Source organism: Psammomys obesus, unplaced genomic scaffold, assembly GCF_907164565.1.
Source record: "Psammomys obesus unplaced genomic scaffold, mPsaObe1.curated_primary_1811, whole genome shotgun sequence".
Lineage (NCBI taxonomy): Eukaryota > Metazoa > Chordata > Mammalia > Rodentia > Muridae > Psammomys > Psammomys obesus.
Genome location: NW_026596046.1, coordinates 34,288,140 through 34,303,125, shown reverse-complemented (window position 1 = coordinate 34,303,125; position 14,986 = coordinate 34,288,140). Strand labels below are relative to the sequence as shown.

The 14,986-nt window shown below is 53.8% G+C and overlaps 1 protein-coding gene across 1 annotated transcript; it reads left to right on the top strand.

Annotated features, from left to right (window-relative positions):
* The first annotated feature begins 13,440 nt into the window (after positions 1-13,440).
* On the top strand, positions 13,441-14,592 carry Tpbgl (trophoblast glycoprotein like). The gene has a single exon (XM_055623498.1). It carries the CDS (start codon positions 13,441-13,443, stop codon positions 14,590-14,592), a length of 1,152 nt encoding a protein of 383 aa, XP_055479473.1.
* Positions 14,593-14,986: the final 394 nt, after the last annotated feature.

Here is a 14,986-nt window from a genome sequence, read left to right as displayed (position 1 = left end):
TAGCCCAGGCTGGCCTTGAAACTGATGTGTAGACCAAGAAGGTTTTGAATACCTGATCCTCTTGCCTCATGCTCCCAAATGCTGGAATTGCAAACTTGCGCACCGCATTTGGCCAAGGTCCACATCTTTAACAAGGCCTTTGCCTGAGCTGGGGTGTAAGTCAGCAGCTGCTCCACCCCCTACTGGCCCCTCGTTTCCAACCCACCAGGCCTGTCTCCTACCTTAGAAACCTCTGTATGTGTGCTTCACCTTGTCTTCTTGTGGGCACAACCCTTGGGCTGCTCTCTCTTCTGCCCCAAATGACTCCTAGGACATCTGTTCAAATGTCCCCTGCCCCTGCACATGTGTCCCCAGCCCAGTCTACCTGCAGGAACAGCTGCAGAACTCAGCAGGAGAGTTACAAAATAAACATGTTCAGAGCCAAACCACCCCCCACTGAATAGCAGGGCTTTCCAAGCCCTGACACCCCCCTGCTATTCTCTCCCATTTATGAGAAGGGGGCAAAGGGCCTAGAGACTCTCTCTCTCTCTTTCTCTCTCTCTCTATCTCTGTCTCTGTCTCTCAGCCTGCTCCTCGTGGGGCTTTGCAGTGGGCCTCAGAACCCCTGAATACTGCCTGGCAGAGGTGAGGTGCCAAGACAGGTCTACTCTGCCTACTCCTAACCAACCCCATGGGCCTGGGTGCTCAGGCCAGGAACTACTTCTTGTGCAGGCTTCAGGGATTCTCTGAACCCTGGCTTTCTCCGAGCCCCTACAGTGTCCTGTACCCCATCTGCTGAAGTATGGGATAGGGGTTCTCCTCCTAGACCAGGAGCTCAGCTTGTTCCATGGCTTGGAGTTTCCATGTCAGCACCCCAAGCTTGGCTCAAGGACAGGCCCAGGAGAGAGGCTAGAAAAGACTCTATGCACTCATTCAGGAATTGTAGCATTGACACATGCTTGCTGCTGCTGCTGCTGCTGTTGTTGTTGTTGTTGTTTGCACAAATTGTATTGAGTACTATAACCTATGTGCAGAACTTTCCATGAAGAACGAAGAATGTACCCAAGGATATGATGAATCTGGATTTTAAAACACACACACACACACACCAAAAAAGGGGAGTTTCACTATGTCACTCTGACTGGCCTTGAACTCACAGAAACCCACCTGGCTCTGTGTTGAGTTAAAGGCTTTCAGCACCAGCTCCAGCAGAACCTGAACTGTGACATAAGCTCCATCCATTTCTTGCTTTACTTGGGGTTTCTACAATTAAGTAAGCGATTGAGAGCAGCGCTTCCTTCTCCCCAGCCTCCGAGTCCTAATGGAGATTTGAAATTACCACCATGACCTTAAAGCTATCTATGGTCGTTCCCTATAGACCATCTTGTCACCCAGGGCTTCCAGCCAGCATCATCACTGTCACACCCACAAACCTGATGGGTGTGCTTTATTTGACCTTATCCAAATCCCTCCAAACGTATCAGGCCGAGTGAGAGAGCATGTGGCTCTGTGCCACTGGCCCTCCGTCTAGCTGTCACTCACTCAACACTCTACTCGACACTGTCCAAGCGACAAGGTAGCCCGTCCATCACTGTGTGGTCCAGCATCCAGACACCATCAAAGGACTTTGTCTGAGAGACAAACGTCTTTTCGCAAAGGTGTATGCATGTCTGTGTGTGCACCCGCATGTGCTCATGTGAACTCTATCACTCTCCCGTTTATCCCCGTGAGACAGCATCTGTAACTGAGCCCCACACCCCAACACTGGTGTTATAAGCATGCACAGCCAGGCTCAGCTATTACATGGTGCTGAGGGTTCAAACTCAGGTCTTATGCTTGCACCGCAAGTGATCTTACTCACCGAGCCATCGCCCCAGTCCAACCTTAATCTTCTTGCCTCCACTTCCCGAGTACTGAAACCATAAGGATGTGCTACCATGCCCCGTCGGTGCCTCTTTTTGGCAGTCTTTGTTAATGATATTAAATCTGAAGAATTTCCAGTGATCAGTGAAGAGACACACCCAGAAAGATTGCTGTCAACATTTTTATTATTATTGTTGTTGTTGTTGTTGTTTTCTAAGACAGGGTTTCTCTGTGTAGCCCTGGCTGTCCTGGAACTCAAGTCAGAGACCAATCTGACCTTGAACTCAGAGATCCACCTGTTTCTGCCTCCAGAGTGCCGGGATTAGCCCGACTGGGAAATCTAGTTTCTAATGAAGGAGGTCTTTGGGAGAGCGATCAATGTCTGTCCTGCTCTGAGTGACGGTACGTGTGGAATGGTCAGATTCAAGCAGTCTCTGCCTTGTATTAATAACAGAGCGTCAGGCATTCACTTGAAGACACTGTGCCTTAATAAAAGCTTGGCTGCCTATTTTTAAGACCTAGAAAATAAACTTAGCTGACCACAGCTCTCAGGTTTTTGTATGATTACTGAGAACACAAAAAGCCAGCACAGGAGGAAGCATAATGGAATCCAGCAGGAGTAGTCTGTGATTAGAAAACCCCGCACAACATCTCAGCCAAGGGCAATGGCGATCCATCTGAAGTGCACACGTGTCCACGCTGGATGCTGATGAGCCTAATCAGACGCACTTCACTGGCATTTTTCCACAATATCAAGGGGGCCCTAATTGCCAGTGGGCGTGAGGAGCTGGGCTTCTTGCTGCTCTTTTGGGGTGATCATAAGGCTGAAGAGCCTGAAGTCAACAGTCTGGAGGAGTGATCCCAGCTTCCCAGAGCCCTGCGGCATCTCTTTACCTCTGCCTCTTCATCTTTATTTTGTTTTGGCTTGTTTTGATTTTGTAGACAAGGTCTCACACTACAGCTCAGGCTGGCCTCAGACTCAGCGCGACCCTTGCTCTTGCCTCCACTGTGCTGGAATTGCAAGAGTGCACTGCCACCTGAGTTAGTTTCCTTGTCTTTAAACTCAGGGTTGACACCTGTCAGGGTAGCGCTGGTTTCTTCAGTTTTTTGTTTTATTTGTTTTGGGTCTCAGGAATCCGAGGTTGGTGTTCAATTTATCACATGGCCCACCAGGACTCTAAATTCTGATCTTCCTGGCTCCACATCTGGGCTTCCGGGAGTACAGGCGTACACACCACGCCGTTTCTGAAGTGTTGGGAACAGAACCTAGGCTTTCTCACACTCGCCAAGCCCTCCACCCACTGGGCTACATCCCCAGCCTGCGGTGTTTGAGGAGATGAAGCCAGCTCTGCTCACCAGGCTGGCCCTCCGTGTGTCTGTCTTAGTCCCTCATTGCTAGTCCAGGGCACCCACAGGCAGGAACAGGGGATGGTCTGTTTTCCCGTTTCTTATCTCTTTGTTAGGGACATTTTGCTATGCCAGAAGACCCAGCCTATGTGGAGGGACATGGTGACAACAGTGGCCCTTCCTGAAGCCCATATACTCTCTACTCCTGTGTCCACTGCTCAACCTGGAATCACAGCTCGGCTCTGAGCATCTGGCCTGTTGGTGATGTCCCCAGCTCCTGCTGGAGTGGCTCGGCTCCAGCAAGGCTTAAACATTCTTCATTTGTTTTTCTGCTTCAATTTAACCATCTGGGAAGGTGGGGCATGGTAAAGAGAGAAAAACAAATAATCTGTTCCACATTTACCTCCCCAACCTCACTTTCCCTACCTTGTGTCTGGGCAATAGTCATGCACAATAAAACACTGGAGCCCAGGCTCCTGGACTCCACTGTGTGGCATCCCGAGGGTGGAAAAGAGGTCCCCTCTGCCCCAGAGCATGTCTGTCACTCTTTCACCTGTCCCCTCTTTCGACATCCTTTCCTGCCTGGGCCTCTCCTGCCCAGCTGTTCTCATGCCCGATCCTTCCTGAGGTCACTGCTGGGGCTACTAGAGCAACACAGGCCATGGTTCTGCCCTCCAAATGTTCCCATCTCAGCACCAAAGGCTGAGCCCACCTCCCCTCTGGTGGGTGCCTTCCAAACCCCTTGGCCTTAAATCAGCCATTTCACTTGAGTGGCCATCTCTGAATTTAAAAATCCCAGGCACAATACAGTAGAGGCACTGAAAGAAGAGAATACAATCACATGTAATGCTCGCCATGCTTCCTGCCAAGCACACATGAAGAATGCCAGCACAGTGAGGTCGGCTGCCCTCCCTCCTCCCCTGACCCTCCTCTTTCCCCCCTTCCCTCAGGCAGCTGCCTTCTCTGAAAGAAATACAGCAGGGTCTGCGGGTAGCTGTGGAGTCCTGATCCAGCTGGGCCCCAGAAGCCTACACCAGGTGGGTGTGAGGGCCAAGGCTTGTGCCAGGCAGCATGAGGGGTGAGGAGCAGCAGAGCTCTGCCTGCCTAGTACTTGCGTTTCAAAGGCTCCTCAGCCCTCTGGCCTCCTTTTCCTTTCTCACAGTGGCTAATTAGTGCTCATTGTGGGCTCCTTTTTAGCCTTTCCTTTTCTGAACTTCCAATTGGCTCCTCCCCGCCCCCCGCCCTCTGAGAATCAGGACTGGGACACTTTGGGTAAGACAAGCTAAGGCAGTCAGTGCCTGTACTAAGCATGGGGAAAGCTGTTTGTCTCACTGCATCATGGGGATTCTGAAGACTAGAGGAAGAAGGGGCCTCCCCCCACCCCAGGGAGCTCCTTGTCTGCTCCCTACCACTCACCTGTCATCAAGAGGTGCCTGTCCTAAGCCCGGGAATACACAAGGCAATGAGGATCAATGTTTCAGCCAAACTTCAAGATCTTCCTGCTCATCTACAACCTTCCAGGGCACAATGCTTACAGAAAGATCACCAGGAACACCCACGGAGGAAATGGGAAACTAACACAGCCTTATCTGGGGTGACCTTTCTCTATCACTGTGGAACTCAACCAGAGAAATCCAAGAACCTAGAGTCACTAGAGGAAACAAGCAATAGAGCATCCTGGCAAATGGCAGCCAATACGAGGCAGGCCAGGCAGAAGAGGACTTATCAGGAGCTACCAGCAATGGGGGAAATACAGCTGTGAGTCCCAAGAACAAAGAACAAAGATCAGCAGTATCAAGGAGTACTGAGGCACATACTCACTTCGACCGCTGGGAAAGGACTCCAGCTACAGGGCAACTGAACTGGCCCAGCTGAGTGGTGAAGGGATGCGGCCTTTGGTTTGGGCAAGTCTGCCGAGTGCAGAAAAAAAAAAAAAAAAAAAAAAAAAAAAAAAAAAAAAAAAATCATGGAAGCGCAGCAATGGCAAAAGGTCAGGCTGGTTCACAGAAGCTCTGAGCCTACGTTGAGAAAGAGAAACCAGGCCGGTGGAAGCCTTTTAAAGAGGAATGTCACTGGGAGGGTTGAGATATCCCGTATCAAAGGTTTGGGAAGAACTAAAGAGGGGTTACCGATGACGAGATGTTTGGGAGCTCGGGGCCTGCACTGTGCTCCGAATTGACTGGATCTGTGGGGTGACACTGGAGCCGCTCTGAGCCAAGGTGTCCCTCCCACACTACTGCCAGTGAGTGGGGAGACCGCCACATGTTCCCAGCATGCCTTCTCACCTGGAGCCGGAGCTGCTGCTAATGGCTTCCAGGTGTGTCCTTGGGCCCCTGAGGGGGGACTTCCTGGAGGACACACCTCCCTTGGTCACCTCCAGAGCCTCGTGCAGGCTGTGGTGCACAGCCTCAGTGTCCATCCAGATGACATTCGGGGGCATGAAGGTCAGATCCTCCTTATTCGACTGGTTTCTTAACCCAGAGCACTCTACGGTTGTCATTTCTGTTTCTCGTGTGTGGGGTCCAGGAAGTCACATGAAAGTTGTTCTTTACAATAAGCTGGCTGGGTAGCCAGCCTCCTTAGGGAGCAGGCTTGTCATGGACAGTCTTGTGCAACAAGTGTGGCCAGGCCTGTGGGGTCCGTGCCCTGCTTCTGCCCGTGCCTGTAACTCTGTCTGCTCATCTGTCATTGTAATGGTTTCCCTTCATTTCTGAAGTGCCCATGTATTTCTCTGCATGTGACAGCAAAGTTTTCCTCGTCTGTAGCAGCAAAGTCCATCTGTGTTTATTATCTAATAACTGTAACTCCAGTGTTGCCCTTCCTGTTTACCTCTCAAAGGCCTGGAATCTCCATGCCCGGGTTATTTGCAGCCTGATAGGGTTTGTCTGACTCACACTGTTATTATACATCTCCATCACTACACACTATTTTGTGTTGATTAGACCAGGCCGGTGATCGCTCTAAGAAGTCTTGGGGAAGGGAGATTCTGCCATGAGGAGTAGCCCCGTTCTAGGGCAATTATTAAGAAAACAAATGGCAGACGATGATGATGAGAATGTGGGGTGAAAGGAATGCTTCTTTGCTGCCAGTGGGGATGGAAACTGGTACAGCCACTATGGAAACAAGTATGAATGTTCCTCAAAAAACTAGGAAAAGAACTACTATGATCCATTTTAACATCCCTAGGGATTTCCCTAAAGGACTCTAATCAGAATATCAAGAGCTACTTGCACATTCATGCCTGACCTGCCATTCACAACAGGCAGGAGATGTAGCTAGCCTAGATGTCCATCTACACATAAGCTGATAAGGAACATATAATACAGACACATAGTAACATTTATTCAGCTGTAAAAAAGAGTCAGCTATGACTCTCACAGGAAAAAATGGATGGAATTAGAGATCAGTGTTAAGTGAAATAAGCCAGGTTCAGATAGACAAATAGCACATGATTGTTTCTACACAGAGACTATATATTTGGAAGTCTAGGTGTGTGTGTACACGCACACACATGCACACATGCATGCCTGAGTGAGGGCTCCTAAAGAAGCCACAGGCATTAGGACCCCTGGAGCTGGAGTTACAAGCAGTTGTGTGAGCTGTGGGGCACGGGTGCTGGGTCCTGAACTCCAGTCCTCTGCAACATCAGTACCTGATCTCAAACCCCCAAGCCACCCTTCCAGGCCCCGAACTTACATTTAAACACGCAAATGAAACTGGGTGTAGTTGTATATGCTTGTAATCCCAATCCTGGGGAAGTAGAAACAGGTGGGTTCCTAGGGCTTCCTGGCCAGCCGTTTTAGTCTTCTTGGTGAGTTCGAGGCCAGCAAGAGACTCTGTCTCTAAACACGGGTGAACAGTGTCTGAAGAATGACAGGTTGTCCCGGGCTTTACACACAGAGATACACTCACAGACACACACAATGTACCCCTCATATATGCACATACACTCAAAACACAAAGAGAGCAACAAGCAGGATGAAGGGATTCAGCACCATGGACAGATCAAGATCTGTGCTACTGCGCTAGAGGACAGCGCCCTACAAGGATCCCTTTGTGAGGTGGTGGCTGTGCTTGGGCTAGATAAAAGCCCAGAAAGCCCCCACTTTGAGCTCCTGAGAGAGAACAAACAGAACAACACGGAAAGGCTTCCTGGAGATGGGTATTCAGGGGAATGGAGGAACAAGGCTGTGCGACAGAATGGACATGAGAGCAAAGAATAAGGGACCATGAGGGTAGGGAGGACTCAGTGCTAGTAAGGGTCAGTGGACCAACTTCTCTGTGAGTGAGAGGACAGGGCAGCACTGAGTGGAAGGTAAGGAAGGGGAGTTGGAGCTCTTTCTACGAAGCTCTGCGTTAGTGGCCCCACAACTCTAACGCTGGCACACTGTAGGGAGCATATGAAATGTGCTTCTAATTCTGACTCCACAATCTGTGTAACACATTGGTTGCTCTAAGGTTCAGTAGTTAAAGCCACACTCATGGGGTGGCTCACAACTCTGCGAGTTGACAGAGCCTGGGTCTTCTGGGGGGTCACACAAGCAGCTGCAGTTGGGTAGATCATCTAGGACCTGGTTGGTCTCAGAGGATTCGGCTGAGATAGCTCACTTCTGGTTCTGCCTTTGTGTTTTACATGTAGCAATTTCAGAAAAGCTAAATGGGGGAGGGGTGCTGAAGTATAAGCGCTTGCTAAGCCCTCCTTACACCACTCCTGCTGATGGGCCATTGTCCCAAAGAAGTGAAGGGGTCACGCTGAAGTAGTGTGAGAAGGCCCAGCATGAAATATAGATCAGAGCGGTGGGTGCACTGAGGACGTTTGAGGGATGGCCTCCCACAGCCTTGCTGTGGTTAATTCCCCACCATTCCTATTACCGGCACCACAAGAGCCTATGCTCTGCTTCTCAGACACTGTGGCTCTATGGCTCTCCAAGGATGTGGTTCGCAGAATTCAATGTTTTGATGTCAAGAGTCTGTAACTCTGAAAATGGAAAACTATATAGCTGAGGAAGACCTCAGGGGCCCAGGGAGGCTAAGGAAGTCATGCAAAGGAAAGTCCCACCCAGAACTCAGCCCCCAGCTCCCTGTCTGGATCACATAAATGGCACCAGCAATATTGAGAATTGGAATATCATCCCTTCTTCAAGCCTCATCTGAGATGACCCCGAGCACAACTTCCAAAGGAGTTATTTGTGTGTATGAGGAGGGCATATACACATGAATGGAGATATTCCAAGCACAGAATTTTTATTTGTGTTTTTTTTTTTTTCGGTGCTGAAAGTTGAACCCAGAACCTGGTGTGTGCTAGGCAAGTGCTCTATCACTGACCCAAACTCCCTGCCACTCACACATAGTTCTAAAGCAGCCACTGTTCCCTCACAGCCAGCGGTTATCACCACTGTTTTCAGAGTGGTGCAGAAGATTCACAAAGCCAGAACTGAGCTCGTCCATTTCCATTATTGGGAGCCTGGGCCTGTGCAGCCGAGGAAGAGGGGTTTGCTCCCAGCTCCTCTAACTGCATCCACAGATGCTGAGACCTTCCTTGAGTTTCAAGGGAACCAAGATTAAAATGGGGTCTTGCTCTTGGCCTCTACTTTTATCTGCAAAAGGAAAGAGAAGAGGGTGGGAGAGGGGAGCAGAGGGGATTGAAAAGAAGGGACTCAGCTCCGACAATTCCTCTCCCCACCCTCTCCTGCCTCTGACTCAATGGTACCCTGCACCAACCATTGGCTGTGCATCAGCGGCCATTCCCCTTAGCCTTGTCCAGAATCAGGATGGAGAAGCGTGGCATTTCCACTGGGGAAGGAAGCCTGGAGCAACACTTCAGACCGTGACATCCCAATGCCGCAGAGGGACCACTAGCAACCCTCTTGCCAAACCACCTAGTAGCTCATGTGAAGACCTAAAAACCCAGAGAGGGACAGTGGCCTCCTCCGTCACACCCTAGAAGGAGACCAAAATCAAAAGCTTTGGGATCTCTGCCCTTTGCTAAGTTTTCGGTTCTAAAAGGGATGGAAAGCCAACCCGAAACACCTGTGTAAGCCATCAAACTCAGTGCACAGTAGTAACGGAATCCTCTTTGTCAGTGGAGCGTGGCTGGAGGAGGGTGGAGGGCACAGGAGCACTTACTTACGCTTCCCCAGGACTCAGCCCACTCATTTCTATTAGCCTTCCCAAGAGGCAGGCCACAGAGTAGAGGAGGGTATTAAACATCAGAGAGTTATTTAAAAGCCAATTGCCCCTCCCAAGCAGAGTATGGCCTCTGCTGACTCAACCGGGAAAATGAATCTTGGTCCTATGGATTTTCCCGTGTCTCAAGGAGAAGGGAGGCTGTGATGAGTGATGGAAGAGGGAGGCCCACACTGAAGTTCCCCTTTCTCAGCCAGGACAGCACAGAGGAGAGGAGCTGGGCCTCCCCACAGTCACGCCAGGCTGCTGGGTTACTCCTCACCTGCCTCAGAGAAGGGTAGACAAAGAAAGTCACCTGAAAAGGGCCCCTCAAAACACACACACACACACACAGAGAGAGAGAGAGAGAGACAGACAGACAGACAGACAGAAAGGGAGGGAGGGAGGAAGAGAGTCAGAGACAGAGACAGACAGAGAGGGAGGAAGGGAGAGAGAGATTATAGTTGCTTTCACTATATGACTAAGCAAGTTAAAGTCTTAAGTGCCACGGAGTCAAATTTAAGGCCACATAGGAAGGTGAAAGCACAGATAGGAATGAGTTATATACTATTTCCATGCCTAAATATCTAAAGTGTCTATGACTAAGGGGCCCTCTGTCCGTTTCTTTCTTTTTTCAAGTAGGAAAACTGAGGTCTGGAAACACAGAGGCTTGCCCAAGAATCTGAGCGATCTTTAAGCATCTCTGAGGGAACAGAGGAGCTGGTGCCTGCTGGGTGACTCCAGAGAAGTTACCAACCTGCCTGTGCTCTGAGGTGCACTGGAGTGTAGAGGAAGCAGGTTCTTTTCAAGGAGAGAGAAAAAAAAAAAAAAAGGCCCACTTGAGTGAAAAAACCTGAGCACAGGAGGGGAACATCATCTTGCAAGGCTCAGAGAGGGGTCCTGAGATCTAGTAGGATCAGAATTTCAAGAACAGAGGCCCAAGCAGGCATGATAGTGCCTTAATCCTAGCACTTGAGAGGCAGAGACAAGTGAATATCTCTGTGTTCAATGCTAGCCTGGTCTGCATAGTGAGTTCCAGGCCAGCTATAGCTGCATGGTAAGACCCTGTCTCAAAACAGGAACAAACAAACAAACATGAAGCCCTGAGGAGCGCTGCGGGTGCATGGCAGCCAGTTACTTTGCTTGGATATAATGCAGTGTTTCCCTAGCTCCTAGCTAAAGGAGAGTTGGGGAGAGCCAGCTCACCACCCAGGATCCCAAGTCACCCTGCTGAGAGCAGAAGCCTGGGGCACAGAGCACTGTCAGGGCAAAGTAGGTATGGAAACCTGAGCTGCAAACCTGGTGGGCAGGAACACTTAACCTTCCAAGTGAGGGGCTCCTGGTAGATAGGAATGGAGGAGCCTCACCGAGCTGGCCTCAAACCAAGGACTTTCAGTGAAGGTTCACCCCTGGTTCCTTCACTGTGTTGAGCCCTGAGCTGTGTCCTGACAACAAAGGAACCAGACTGACCTGGAGTCCTCACTACCAACAGCTTAAGCGCCCGAGAGGGTTTTAGCACTCTGATCACTAAATGGAGTTCCAAAAGATGAGAAGCACAGCTAAGGAAGACCATCGCAAAGGAGATAAAACAGTCGAAGAACAGATACTTCCACTGACTGAATTGGGAAACAAAGACAGCCTCAGCCTCAAATGGATACACATTTATTGAAACACCGACTGTACCTAATACCCTGACAGCTCCCGAAGGGAGAGGGGGCTCTTATTCCAGAGAACACAGCGATTTCCGCAGACAACAGAGAACATGGGTCCCTTGCCCAGCGATCACAGACTTCTCCTAGGCTTCACTTCCCCAACTGAGATGTTCGGCCGGCGCCACTCGATGGAGGCTGCCTGCTGCCTTGTGGCCCCTTTCCCTCCAAGGGAGCCATCGGCAGCAATCAGGAGTCAGCCACCATGAAAACCTGAGCGGGAGCTCTGGCCTTGGCGGTAGCCTACACTTCCCCATGGGGGCCAGAGGCGGAAGGTCTCCGTGCAGTTGATCCAGGGAAACAGACCACTCCAGTCACTCACTACTTGATCGCTTGTGGCACCAGAGAAAAGGTACCTGAGACCTTCAAAGGCCGAGGGCACAGTCCAGCGCAGGAGTGGGTGCCATGTTTGCTTATGCCCGTGAGCCCTGCAAGCAATCCCTCCGAGGCTGCGGCTGAAAGCTGCATTGGCTCAGGAAGTGCACACCGAAGCACTTAGGTGTGCTTCCGGATCTACGGACACACAGCCAGGTCGCACTCAAAGCCACACAGGCCCGAATGAGCCTGTGTGTATCTGTAGGGCACCCATCTATTTGAACCAGCTGTGGGCGGGTTGTGCAAGCCTCCCACGCACACGCACGCCCATCCAAGGAAGAGGAATCTGAGAGAGCACGCGTGGACATGTGTAGGTCTGTTTGTGTGAAGCTTGCCTTTCTGTGTAGAGGCGCAGATGGATTTATAAGCTCCTGTGGCCATGAATACAGGCGTATGCAACTGTCAATGTAAAATTTACTACTGCCAGTACTTGGGGGAGCGATCATGGAGTCAGGTCAACAAGAGCCAAGGGACCCTACCAGCACCAGCCTGGCTGGCCCTTCACATCCGTACTTGCTTGAGACCCAGGCCAAAGCAGGATGTGCCTCTTAGGTGGTTTCAAGCTGCTGGTCGATCTGCTAAGTACCACTTCAGGGGGAAAAGTCAAACAACTGTCCCCAATTCAGGAGAAAGAGACTGACTGATTCTTTCGGGGAGGAGGGGCGCCTCTATCCCAACCAGCTCTGCCAAGCAAGATACTCGAATGGCCTGCAGATCAAATGTCCGCTTCTCCAACCTGAATAATTCATGCCAAGACCAGGAATGCTCCCTCCTCCGGAGTCTGTCTCTTTAAATCAGGTCTTGAGCTTCCCAGTTCTAGAGGAAAAAAAAAAAAAAAAAAGTAAGTAAAAATGCAAAACAAAACAAACCTATTAACACCTCAGCTCCGGGTCTTACCACACCCCGACTCCGCACTACAAAATCGGTACCTGACTTCCTGGTACCTGCACCCTACTCAACACTGCCTGGTAGGGGAGCTTGGGGGGCGCGGAAGGAGCAAGCTGACCACCGTATTCTGGGAGTGTTCAGGTGCCGGGCCAAGATGGGAAGGCAAAGAGCTGAATCACTCCACCCACTCCTCCTCCTCGAGCCTCGGAAGGGTCCAGCCTGAAGGGTGGAACCGGTGGGAGCGGTCTGTCAGCGGCCGAGCAGCCTGAGTGAGGGGTGTGTGTGTGGGGGGGGGGGGACAGGGAGCGCTGCTCACTTCCCTCGAGTGTGGGACAGGGTCGACCAAAGACCGGACGCGCCAGGAAACTGGGGTCGCAGGGGAGGCGGCCAAGGCCAGGGATTTTCCAGAACCGCTCCCTTAGCAGAGCCCCTTTCCTCAACTACAAGAAGAGTAACTTTCTCAGCCCACCACCTCAGCCCTGTCACCTCCTCCAGTGACAGCCCTAAACTCCTCTTCCACCTTGCCTGGGTGCACAGACCCACCTGCCCGGTCAGCCCCGAAGGCCCCGCCCTACATGTGCCCGGGAGGGAGGAGGAAAGAAGCTGCCTAAACGAAGGGGGTGGGGAAAGAAGCAGTCAAAGCTCGGAGAGCCAAACTTCTCAGCTGCTCGGGAACTAGAGAGCAGGGGAGCAGGAAAGCGCAGCGGCCCTCCGCTCCGGAGCCTCCCACCCCGCCTCCCTCGGCGAGGAGGTGCGGAGACTCCGCTGGGGGCGGAGGAGGCGTCCAGGAGGCGGGGAGGGGGAGGCAAACCCTGCCCACTCGGCTCGGAGCCCGGAACGGCCGCGGAAGTCGGAGGCCAGAGCGCAGGGCGACGAGGGCACCGGGGGCGGGGGGCTCGGCTCCCCGCCTGACCCCTGCCGCCCCCAGCCAGCCAAGCGAAGCCTCCTCGGACCTTCCAAGCAGGAGGAGGGACCGATCGGGACTGTCTGCTGCTCCGAGTCAAGGTCTAGCCCACCGCCACCCTCCCGTGCCACCCCCATCCCATCATCACCAAGCGCTCCCAACTCACTGGTGAGCGCGGCGGGCCGGGGGCTGGATGCGGGGACGGCCGCGATGGCCCCGCGCGCGGGACAGCGGGGGCCCTGGAGCCCGCTGCCGGGGCTGCTGCTCCTGGCGGCGCTGAGCAGGCCCGCCGCGCCCTGCCCCTTCCAGTGCTACTGCTTCGGCAGCCCCCAGCTGCTGCTGCGCTGCGCGTCGGGCGCGGAGCTCCGGCAGCCGCCGCGGGACGTGCCGCCCGACGCGCGCAACCTCACCATCGTGGGCGCCAACCTGACCGTGCTGCGCGCGGCCGCCTTCGCGGGAGGGGACGAGGAGGCGCCCGACGGCGTGCGCCTGCCCTTCCTCACCGCGCTGCGCCTCACGCACAACAACATCGAGGTGGTGGAGGACGGAGCCTTCGACGGCCTGCCCAGCCTGGCGGCGCTCGACCTGAGCCACAACCCGCTGCGCGCGCTGGGCTCCCGCGCCTTTCGCGGGCTGCCCGCGCTGCGCTCGCTGCAGCTCAATCACGCGATGGCCCGGGGAGGCCCCGCGATGCTGGATGCCCTGGACGCCGCGCTCGCCCCGCTGGCGGAGCTGCGCCTGTTGGGCTTGGCGGGCAATTCGCTGAGCCGCCTGCCTCCCGCCGCGCTGCGCCTGCCGCGCCTGGAACAGCTGGACGCGCGCGCCAACGCGCTGGCCGGCCTGGGCCCCGACGAGCTGCGCGCGCTCGAGCGCGATGGCGACCCGCCCCTGCCGCGCCTGCTGCTGGCCGACAACCCGCTGGGCTGCGGCTGCGGCTCGCGCCCCCTGCTGGCCTGGCTGCGCAACGCCACCGAGCGCGTGCCCGACGCGCGCCGCCTGCGCTGCGCCGCCCCGCGGGTCCTGCTCGACCGGCCCCTGCTGGACCTGGATGAGGCGCGGCTGGGCTGCGCCGACGACGACGCCAACGGGCGCGGGGAAGAAGCGGACGTCGCCAGCCCGGAGCTGGAAGCCTCTTACGTCTTCTTCGGGCTGGTGCTGGCTCTCATCGGCCTCATCTTCCTCATGGTGCTCTACCTAAACCGCCGCGGCATCCAGCGCTGGATGCGCAACCTGCGCGAGGCCTGCAGGGACCAGATGGAGGGCTACCACTACCGCTACGAGCAGGATGCAGACCCGCGCCGCGCGCCCGCGCCGGCCGCCCCTGCCGGCTCCCGGGCCACTTCCCCGGGGTCGGGTCTCTGAGGCCCACCTCCCTCGGGGGAGGCTGTCCCTGTCAGCTGATGACTTCACTGGGGCCACCCAGCCTTCCCATGCCTGGCCTGAGCCCCGGAGATCACACACCCTCGAGTCTGGATCTCTGAGACCTTTGGATAAATCGTAGTACCGTCTCCCCCACCCCGAAGTTCCAAAGTGTACTCTTTTGCCCTAGCCTGAGAGCTTCCAGGTCAAAATCCCAGAGACCCCTCTATTTCCGTAAACAAAGCTTGCCTGCCCGTCCTTGCTGGGAAATCCCTTTTGGTCGCCAGGCTCACCCGAAGACCCCGTTCTTCCGTTTTGAAATCTCCAGCACTTGCTCCCCCACTCTGCGTGCTTTGAGCCAGACACGTGGCTGAACTGCGCTGACCCCAGCGAGGAG

Bases quoted from the DNA above. Each gene is read 5' to 3' on its own strand.
- Tpbgl (XM_055623498.1), top strand. From the start codon at position 13,441: ATGGCCCCGCGCGCGGGACAGCGGGGGCCCTGGAGCCCGCTGCCGGGG.